This window comes from Lathyrus oleraceus, chromosome 2 (assembly GCF_024323335.1).
Source record: "Lathyrus oleraceus cultivar Zhongwan6 chromosome 2, CAAS_Psat_ZW6_1.0, whole genome shotgun sequence".
Taxonomy (NCBI): Eukaryota; Viridiplantae; Streptophyta; class Magnoliopsida; order Fabales; family Fabaceae; genus Lathyrus; species Lathyrus oleraceus.
Window position 1 is genome coordinate 131,411,506 of NC_066580.1, and position 11,882 is coordinate 131,423,387.

Below are 11,882 nucleotides of genomic sequence, written 5' to 3' on the forward strand. Positions count from 1 at the left end.
ACACTTTCATTTATGTGTCTTATGTTACTTTTATCAAAGCAATAACTATTTAAACTAAAGAATAACTATACAAATCACATGATTTCATGATTCAACTCAAGTTATAAGCTGGATTCGAGTAGATCTATGCAGAGCCCAAATTTGGCTTCATGGAGACATCTAATTCGAATTAGGATTAACATTTGATTTGAGACACATAAGAATGTGATTCAAATTAAGTTCATTTGGTGATTCAATACAATTCATCCAGAGCCAAATCTCAATTTTTACAAGGCTCCTGATTCGAATCAAGCTTAACACTTGATTGAATCAAGTTAACATCCGTATTTAAGTGTTCTAACTTGTGATTCAAGTCATGTTTGATGAAACGAAAAAGAAGAAAATTGATAGGCTAAAAAGAAACATTATCAAGAATCAAACACTCTAATTTTATTGAGAAATGAGGGGTCTTAATGGTACAATCTCTAAATAGCTTAAGCAATTACAATAAAACTCGAAAGTGGATAAAGTACAAACATGCGAATATTAAATGATAAACAAATTACACATACGCAAATAAATTATAACAAATACATTCAAATTGACAAAAACATCAAAACAAATAAGCGATACCATACGATAACGTGTCTTCACTTTCAATGCTGACAACAATTGAGTTATATTTATTAAGGATATATCTCAATCATGGACCTTAAGCCTAAAATCGGGGTTATTTTATAGTCACTGAAACCGGCAGATAAAATCAACTTAACCCATTCTTTCTTATTTCTCTCTTTTCCTGTGAGTATTACCATCATCAACATATCAAAAAAGAGTTGGGTTTCAACTGATTTATTGATGTTTTCATTGTCAACCAACATATCTATGATAATGACCTTCCCATCTTTACCTTTCTTCTTCAATGATTCCTTGCATTTCTTCAATATATTCACACATTCCTCGTCATTCCAGTCATGCAAGATCCACTGTGATGTCATTCACATTTTGTTTTATTATAAAAGAAAGATAGAGAAAATATGGTAAATTTGAAGAAAATTATATGATTATAGGTGTTTTTGGTATGAGAAAAAAATTAAATAAAAAAATATATAAACTAAATAAAATGATAATAAGTTTTTTGAATGGATTTCATCTTATTATTTGTTATTGCCATTTGTAATGAAGTAACATGTAAACGAATATTTAAAATCTGTACCTTCAACAAAATGGCATGTGCTTGAGGAATTTCTTGAAACATATCTCCACCAACATAGCTTAGGTTATGGCTTCCTTGTAAGCCATCAACAACATGTGGGAGATAAAACACAATGCATTCCATTTGTGGGAATGATTTGGAAAGAGCCTTTGCCATGGTCCCTGTGCCTCCTGCAACATCAACCAATGACTCCAATCCATGGAACACTCCCTTACACTTGTCAATCAACAGATCGCTCACTAATCGAGCATCACTTGCCATTGACTCATTGAATAAACGGTTAAATATTGGATCATGAGCAGCATAATCCCAAAAATACCTCCCATGTGTGGTTTCAAATGCGGAAGAATCCTCATTTTTCAACCAAGTAGACATTTGATGCCATGGATTTGTCATAATCGGGCTGAGCATGGCGTGGACAAATGGGGTGACACTCATTGGATTTTCCTTTAGTAATAACCTAGATGCATCCGTTAACATATACTCAATTTCTAATTCATTCTCTGTAATACTTTGTTGAGAGAAAAAACCAGAATGAGTCATGATTCGCATCAAGCGATAAATGCAAGGTTTTTTGGAAGGATGGATTGGTAGTGAAGAAATGAGTTTCGAGAGTGACATGGGTTTGCCATAGTTGTGTATGATATCTGGTATGCCTAAATCAACAACACATTTAAGTGACATGGAATTCATGAAGTTGAAAATGTGATTCCATGTGTGGCTTTGAGCTTTGAGCAAATTGGAAGCAACATCATCTCCATTTTGGAATTCCATACTTGGTACCTGAATTCTATGAATAAGACTTAAAGTATATGGAATGTGGATTGAAACCTCGCATTGTTTGGGTCTTTTTATATGCTGAAATGAAGTATCATATTATTATAATTTGGATATTACAGAAACAGCATATTACAGATAAGCAGCAACTATATATAGTATTGTTAACTACTAGGACTGTGATGTATGATCATCCATATGTTGTTTATTGCGATGGCTTTTATTGACCACGATTATGTTGTATTTTTATGCTCATGGCTTTTATTGACCACCTTTGGAATGAGTATCTTTTATATTCCTATCATCTTAGGAAGACCCTTCTTAGCCACAATCTGAGGGAAACTAACCTTTGAAGTTGGTGAGGAGAAAATCAAGTTTATTCTTTCCCAATTTCTGAAGGCTCCAACAATTGATGATGCTTGTTGTTTTATAAACATTATTGATGAATGCATAAAAGAGCTAGCACCAAAAACATCGTCGACTACAAAGCTAGTTGAAATTCCATCCACTGACATGGTAGAGGAAGATGAGGCTGAATATTATCGCCCTTATGTAGAGGATAACCTAAGATAATGTCTTGCACTTACTCCTAATCCTATGCCTAGCCCTAAGAAACCATCAGTAGAACTTAAGGAACTACCCAAAATACTAAGATATGAGTTTCTAGATGAGCAACTTGATAGTCCAATCATTGTTAACGATAATATTGATAGAAACAGAATTGAGAAACTCTTGGAAGTGTTAAGGAAGTCCCCTACAACTTTACGCTACAACATATCTGATCTTAAAGGAATTAGACCCTTTGGGTGCATGCATAGAATTATGCTCGAAGAGGACTCAAAAACCTCAAGAGAACATCAGAGGAGGATTAATCTTATCACGAGTGAGGTAGTTAGAGAGGAAGTGTTAAAGTTTCTTGAAGCTGGAATAATTTATTTGATATCAAATGGTCAATGGGTTAGCCCAATACATGTAATACCAAAGAAAGGAGGAGGCACATTATTTAAGCATAAAAAAGGTGAATTTGTAGCTAAGCGTGTAGATACATGTTGCTGAATGTGTATTGACTATAGAAAGTTAAACAAAGCCACCAGAGTATTACTCCAATGACTTGGTGCAACTCATGTGAGGTGTTGGGAAGGTTATTTAGGACATGGGAAAGTTTGAGTGATGTCCAAGGATGGATTCTGGGTGGTTATTTGGAACTTAAATGCTTTGAATCTCAAAAATCAAAACTCTGGGTTGGATGGTTCATCTCGGGTTTGCAGCAGGGTGTATTTGCCTTATGAAGCTTGTCAAATGAATGGAACACCTTCCCCTCTTTATATGGAAGGTGATAGAGTGGTTTGGAAGAAAAATTTAGATGGTTTGCTTCAGAAAGGGTGGAGCTCGAAAATATTCATAAAGTGAAACTTGGGGAGACATGGGATGCTACAATCTGACCTTGCTTGCACTCCAAACTAGTTGGGTTTGGTTCTTAACATCAATTAGGAACAGACAAAGGCTTTGAGTTGACCTACTGTGTATTTGAACTTTGGCCATTTTGGGAAGTTTTTCACTTTTCACATGGCATCGGGTTTGGAAGATTGAGGGGTTTTCCGTCCAAGTTTACTTCCATTCTTGTCCTGATTTGTTTTACAATATGTTTGAGGTCAAATGGGATCAAAACAAATTGATTTGAGGACTTGGTGGATCGAATTGCAAAAGCTGACTAACTTGGTCTGGTTTGTGCATCAGGGTGATCTTCAATCTCTGAACCAAGGACAAATGAATCTGGCTTGTGAATTTTGTATGAAACTTGTACCAAATGTTCCTTGCCATGTCCTTGATTAGATGAAAAAAGAACCAGGTCAAAACGAGTTTTGGTTTGGAAATGGCAATGTAGTAAAGTAGTGGTCTTTGTCATGTTTTAGGGCATGGTAGGCATGTTGGACCAGCTTGGGCAATGCAAAAAATGAGGTCCTTGCTTAATGAATTATGTCTTGGACCTTGAAGAAAAGTTGGAGAGGAAATTAATTAGGACATTTAGCTCAAAGAATATAGTTAAAAGGTTGTAATATGAGTAAGCTATGGACTTTGGAACTTGCCATAGGTCATTCATACCAAAATGTGACCAACCAACATGACCAAAAAATGTGACTTTGTGATTTCTTGATTTTCTAGGAACAATGGTGGATGTTTTAAGTTCATATGATCAAATCATGATGAAAAATGAGATAGGGGTAAGGGTATGCACAAACTTTGGATTCCTCAATATTGTGGTCAATGCACAAAGTCAATTATGACTTGTACAAGCTTCTGAGGATCAAGAGATATGGTTGAGGTCCTTGGGTGACCAGATAAATCTTGATGTGTCTTAAATGGGGACTCACAATCTAATTAGAGTTTTGGAGAGTGAGTGAGATGTCTTGAATGATCCTCCAAACTTGTTGGATGCTTGAAGATAGAGATTACGGTTAAGATGGCTTGGGCACACCTCAACATTGCCAGAGAGTCTGGAGGCTTCATAGATGAATCACATGCCTTGTGTTTATGGTTTATTGAGAGACATTAAGTACAAATGCGTATGAGACGATTTGTATAATATGTATGCTCATGGATTAGGGTTCAAGAGGATGATGTAGAGGTAGGGTAAATTTGAGGGTATGACACATGAGATGATTCACCAAAAATTCAAGGCAAAATGGTAAGAGAAAATAAAACACAAAAGCATTCAAAAATTCCAAGTTTCATGCATAATCACTAATGACCTTTTTCCTTACATTCGAACTTGGTACTTTTGCAAAACTCAATCATCATCTGTCTCTAACAACCAATGCATCCATAATCGTCTAATTATACAATTAACCCTTAACTATCATAACTACCAAACTAGCACAAGTCCTATCAAACTAACACAAATTCTAACTTCCATTTTCAATTAAATTTTCATTCAATCCTAACCGTTCATAACAATCAATCTAAGGGTTGAGATTAACGATCTACAACTAAGGGTTAAATTAATTTCCAATCATTGATAAACCTCTTACTTGGATCACAATCCGATGGTGCTCATTCTTTTACAAAATCTATATAAACATGTCATTTTTCACAATTTTAGACGTAACTCATATTAACTCCTTTAACTCATATAAACATGTTATTTAATAATCACTTTTTTTGTTTAAAAAAAATCCAAATTCAAATAGCATACAAATAAAAGTCGCATAAAAATCAAATTATCTTAAAAATCAACATAGAATAAACTTTATCATAGTTTAGCATAAAATTGAGTTTAGACATAGGGCATTAAATAGCTTATTAAAATAATCAGGTATTTAAGGTAAAAACTCAACTTTGACATAGAAGACAAAAAAAATCTCTCCTAAATTTTCTATAAAAAAAACAATAACCATAACCTCCGAGAATTAACCTTACAACAATTCCACATCTTAAGTAGAAAAGCAAAAACAAATAAATTTCACTGAACACTTGGTGTGCATGTTGATATCTACTTTTAATATATAAAAGTTAATTACCACCATAATTACTTAATTACCCTAATTACAATCCATAATACAGCTACTTTCATGTTCCTATAAGTAATTTCGTACTAAACTCTATTTAATACTCTAACTAACTCTACCATTTTACAATTTAATAAAAATATATATTTAATTGTATAATTATATGTTATTAAATTATAACTTTAAATTAAAAATAACTATTTAATATAGTTGATTAATATTAATTGAGTAATTTAATATTATTGTTAATTTACCTACCAATTAATTATTATTATTGTTATTATTATTATTATTGATATTTACCCGCCATATATGATAAGAATATTTTTAAAATTTAAATAGTATATTTATTATTTGATTTGATTTGATTTAATTGAGATCCAAACTCTATAAATTAAAATCGATTACTTATTATGAACAATAATATAAGGTCATTCCAATGTCAATCTATTATTAATTGAATTTTACATAGATGTAATTTTGCAATAACACGCTGGCATATTGAATCTTATACCGCTGTTATCTTTGCACTAACATATTTTATCCTTTCAACAGAATAATTATAGTAAATACGTACATTCTGTATACCGAATTATAATAAAAATTTATTAAAATCAAAAACAATAAAACTGTTTACAGTAAATAAAAATATAGTCTAATTTCTTCATGATCATAAATATTTAAAGAAAAATTCATTGAAATAAAAAATCAATAATAAATCAAAAGTTGAAATAAATGCTAATGACACAACATATAAAAGTTAATTATTATTGATAAAACTGTTTACAGTAAATAAAAATATAGTCTAATTTCTTCATGATCATAAATATTTAAAGAAAAATTCATTGAAATAAAAAATCAATAATAAATCAAAAGTTGAAATAAATGCTAATGACACAACATATATTTAAAATTTTATTTGATATATTTTTATATAATAAATAAATTAGTAATAAGTAAATGAATAATCAAATAGAATAGAATTTTAAGATGTTATTCTATATTTTTATTTTAATGTAAACAGTTTTATTGTTTTTGATTTTAATACATTTTTATTATAATTCGGTATACATAATGTACGTATTTACTATAATTATTTTGTTGAAAGGATAAAATATGTTAGTGCAAAGATAACAGCGGTATAAGATTCAATATGCCAGCGTGTTATTGTAAAATTACATCTATGTAAAATTCAATTAATAATAGATTGACATTGGAATGACCCTATATTATTGTTCATAATAAGTAACCGATTTTAATTTATAGAGTTTGGATCTCAATTAAATCAAATCAAATCAAATAATAAATATACTATTTAAATTTTAAAAATATTCTTATCATATATGGCGGGTAAATATCAATAATAATAATAACAATAATAATAATTAATTGGTAGGTAAATTAACAATAATATTAAATTACTCAATTAATATTAATCAACTATATTAAATAGTTATTTTTAATTTAAAGTTATAATTTAATAACATATAATTATACAATCAAAACGATGTTATATATGTGTAACATCAAAGGTTGGATCCTTTTCAGCATTTTGCCACACACCTCTATCAAATTTATATACTCTTTTTTTTCCAGGTTATTAGGTTTGTAATTTTATAGTCATCTAAATTTGCAGTTACATTAATTTTTGAATTTTTTTTCAGTGAAAATGAGTAGAAAGGTTGATTCTGTGAAAGACATCAATGACTCAAAAGAAACTTGGCATCTTGCTGTTCGAATAATGGATGTTTGGAGTGTTGTGAATAATAAGGGTATTGAACATTTGGAGATGATTGTTATGGATTCCTTGGTAAATTGCTTTTCTTTTTTTAAGTATAGATTTTTGTATGATAGTTAGTAATTACAACAAAATGCTTTTTTGTATAACATATAAAAAGAAGATTATTTTCATTTTGTTAGGGTGATCGGATTCAGGTCCTTATTCGTCATGACCATTTACTGAAATGGAAAGAGGTCATTAAGGAGAATATGACCTGCATTATAAACAATGGCAGTGTCTATAACAATGATTTTTAGTGGAAGGTATGTGATCATTCAAAAAAATTTGTGTTTCTTGGTGGTACCACAATGAAGGCAATCGAACTTCAAAATATTCCACCTAAAGGATATTTCTTTAAAGATTTTGGTGAGATACTTCAAGGCAAATGCAAAACCGATAGACTGGAAGGTAATTTAAATTCTATTATAACTTATATAACTTATATATTTGCAAACACATTCAATAATGAACCTTACTTTAATGTAGATATTATTGGTGCTGTTAGTGAGATAAACCATATCCAATCCAACACTCCGGGGAAGAAAGTTGTTGTTTCTGTTGTGCTGAAAGATTTGAAGTAATGCGCATTGTTTTCATAACTTATGTGTTTGATAAATTTATATATTTTGCATCACTGAATCCCATCATATAATATTGTTTATTTATATTGCAAAATAGGGGTAATTGCATAAATTGCAATTTATGGGAAATCTATGGATCAAAATTTTTGGCTTACTACAATGATCCTAAAAACAATGGAGCTATTGTAATTCTGCTCACTCATGCAATGGTAAAAGATGGTCAAGGTATTACACTATCAGACTTTATAAATACATAGCTGATTTGTATTTTTCATTATACGTTCAATAATTTTTATATTAATTATACAATTTACAGTGTCAAATGCATGGAGTGGTTCCAAATTGTTGATAAATGAAGACATCCCTGAAATTCAAGATTTTATGTCTAAGTATGGATTTTATTTATTTATTTATATTCAGATTATTATACATAATTTTTAATTTCAAAAATAATCTTATTTCTATAGGTTGCCTACTAATGAACAGAAGGAGAAGCCTACTCAATCTGCAAAATCTCTTTCTAATTGGTCTGATGGTTCTCAGTATTCGCCAGTAGAAAGGTTTGTTCATAATGCGAAATGTATGTCCTTAAGTCAGTTCTGCAAAACCAAACGTGTAAGTTGAATACTATAGAGCCGAATTTATCTTTACTATTACAATTATATTGTTTGCTTTTTGAAATTAATATCATTTTTGATTTGCTTTTAGGAAACTTTATGTGTTACTGTAGCAACCACATTGAAATTTGCTGTCTCAAAGTATGGATGGTTTTATTATGGCTGCACAAGGTGTTCTTCGAAGGCACCTAATCCTGAAAAAGCTTATGAATGTTCATGTGGGCAAAAAGTCGAACAGCCTATACCAAGGTACATATAATCTAGATGAATTGCAAATAAATTTGGTAATGGATTTGTTATTAATCATATTATTTTCTTCGTTTAAAATACTATAGGTACAAGATTGAGATATATGTTAGAAATGGTGAATCAAAATATCGATTTGTATTCTGGGATTCCGAATGTGCTGCTATACTTAGAATGACTGCTGAATTTATGCATAACTCTATGGTGGAGGTACATTGTTATACATAAGTTAAAATGTTAATAGTTTATCGAGTTGTAAAGTTCAGATTATCACTCATGGTTGATATTTTATTTTTCCATTAGAATGGAGAAGGTGATCCAATGGTTTATCCTGATGAGCTTGAAATGTTGTTGAATAAGAAAATGGCTTTTAGAGTTAAGGTGCAGCCAACGTTTTCCCAAGCGTCTGTTTGGAAGCTTTGTGATGATGAAGCCTTTGTTAAAGAGATTGAAAATGACTACATAGTAGAAGACGTATAATATTCACTTAATTCATGTATTATTTAAACATTTAACAAGTATAATAAATATTCGATGTTTCAATGTGCAGAATCAGTCTAAAACTGAATATGCAAAGTTGGTCCCTAACAAAGAAAATTTGGAAACTTCCGCAGTAAGTATCTTCATTTGTTAACATAATAATTTTCTATGATAAATATTGTATTATTATAATTCATTTTATATCTGACAATTAATTTTTTATATTGCAAGCAAACATTATCTGCATCTGGTGAAAATGATCCAGAATCAATCATTCTAATGACTCCGACTAAGGATGTTGTAATTGCTGACAAGGGTGAAGAAGTTGATTTTGAAGCGTCTGGCGCTACGCAATTATCAGGCACCAAACCATCCAAGAAATTAAAGATAGAACCATCTTCTTAATTAGAATTTTCGGAAATTTGATATTGAAATATATTTTATGAACTTTTTAGCACCAAAATGAGTTTAAGTATGAAGTTGTTAAGAACATGATATGTTTTGGTTGTAGGATGTGTTCTTACTTTTTTGAAGTGTTTATTTTGTGGGATTACAATTGACATTTATATTTCATGTATGGTTTAAAGGATGATAATGAGTATTTAATTCATGTGTGTAAAATTATTCAAAATCCTATGTTGTTATGTTGAACATTGTGTTTTGTGTGTTCTTTCAACTACAAAATTTATATGAGTATCATATCTTCAAATGTTAATAAGTATTTTAGATTGATAACAAAATACGTTGTCATCTTATGAAATATGTGTATACGACTAAATTATAAATAGATTATTGCATGTCATGTTTGGTTTCAGCATGCCTAATGGTGTTAGAAATTAAAAAAACAATTACATAAAAATTTATTATGAAATCCTTCAAAACTAATTATAGAAAACACATAGAAACACATTTTTTTTACAATTTTTTTCAAAGTCTAATACATATGTTAAAATTGCAGGTAGTTCAGAAATGTTGGAGCAATGTTTGAATCTTGCATTCAACTGAATTAAGGATTTATAAAAAAAACAAGGTATAATTATCATATACAGTGAATTGTCTTTTGATTGGTAATGGAAAATCTACATTGTTTGTTTGAAATGATTAAGTTAAGCATGCAACTATACTTTTTACCAATCTCACGTCATCATATATAGTATTATAACTCAACATATTTAAATTATTTATTTGCCAAAATATAGTTGGGGGTTGAAATGAATAATTATGTCCACTGCCTCCTTTCTATTGACTAGGTCAGTGGAGTATTAAAATAATTCAGCCGTAAGATAATTAATGTTATGCATGATTTGTAATAAATCAATAAGAATATCAATTCTTTATACATTTAGTTGTACAAGAAAATGATTGTAAATAATTAAAGTGGGATAAGAAAATGGGCCCCACTAAATCCCACTATATATTATATAAAATATAATTAAAAAATTGATTCAAATATATCAAAATACATTAAAAGAGAGTTTTTCATTGGGTAAGGTGATGTATGATATGAGTAATTTCCAATGGGTGAATTATTTTATGGATTTGGGATAAAAAGAGAATTTTGAAATCTTGAATTATGGTGTGGATTTGGAATAAGAGGTGGATTTCCAAAATATGGGGTGTTTTGTTGATTTGGGATACAAAGAGGACTTCCATCATTTTGCATAAAATTGGAGCATGTGTTATGTTGATTGAGGTTCATTTTCAAATGAAATGTGTACACACAAAAATTAAAATTAAATAAAATAAATTGGTCAAATTTAGACTAGATGTGAGTGAAAAATGTGATAAAATAAATTACCTATTTATACTACTAAAAAATATTACCGTTATTTTATTGTTGTTGCAATCTTATCATTCCAAAATGAAATCAATATCCTGAAATCAAATTAGTTATTATTGTAGTTTTTTAAGGTTGCGGGCAGGTTTTGAATCATCACTTCCTAAAAGGTTGCGGGCAGGTTTTGTATAAACCCGGTTTTTTAAGGACCAAAGAATTGTACGAAGTTAAATCATTTTTGTTGCTAGACTTATTTCTCACAATTTTAACTAAAATTGTGAACCTTTTGTTTCAATATCTTTTGTTGCATTAAACCTTACTGTATCAATTGCAATTAATTTCAACATTTGGTAGTATTCATTACTATATTTTAAAACAAATGAGGTTCTGGTATTTCTTTTACATGGTTTATGTATTTTGGTTAAATAATCATTTATTATGAAGGTTAATATTTGCGCTTTTATACCTCAAATTAGTAACAGATTGGAAAATTTCATCCATTACTAAATAAATATATTTTTATTTCTTATGTCCAAAATCTCAATGATAAATGGAATGTTTATTCATAACATTAACAATGGAATGTTTATTATATATCAATATATCAATAAATTGTAAAAATATTTTTGTATTATATTTTTTGATTATTTCCTTAATATAGTATACAAAAAAATTAAGCAAATTATATTACTATAAATTAATAATGTTTTACTTTATTATGTCCCAAACTGGAAAAAGTTATTTGTGGAAATTTTTTGAACCCATTTATTGGTCATTTAACATCCATTACATTAAAAAAAACTCTTATTCAATAAATTTGTGTACGTTGATCCAACCATATATATATATATATATATATATATATATATATATATATATATATATATATATATATATATATATATATATATATATATATAAAC

General features: G+C 29.4%; 1 protein-coding gene across 1 annotated transcript; it reads right to left on the reverse strand.

Moving 5' to 3' along the window:
* Window positions 1-665: 665 nt before the first annotated feature.
* LOC127121017 (probable O-methyltransferase 3) lies at window positions 666-1,969 on the reverse strand. Its single transcript, XM_051051638.1, has 2 exons — window positions 1,196-1,969; window positions 666-965 (listed from the first exon to the last, which is right to left on the reverse strand). The coding sequence occupies exons 1-2, from the start codon at window positions 1,967-1,969 to the stop codon at window positions 666-668; spliced, it is 1,074 nt and encodes a 357-aa protein (XP_050907595.1).
* Window positions 1,970-11,882: the final 9,913 nt, after the last annotated feature.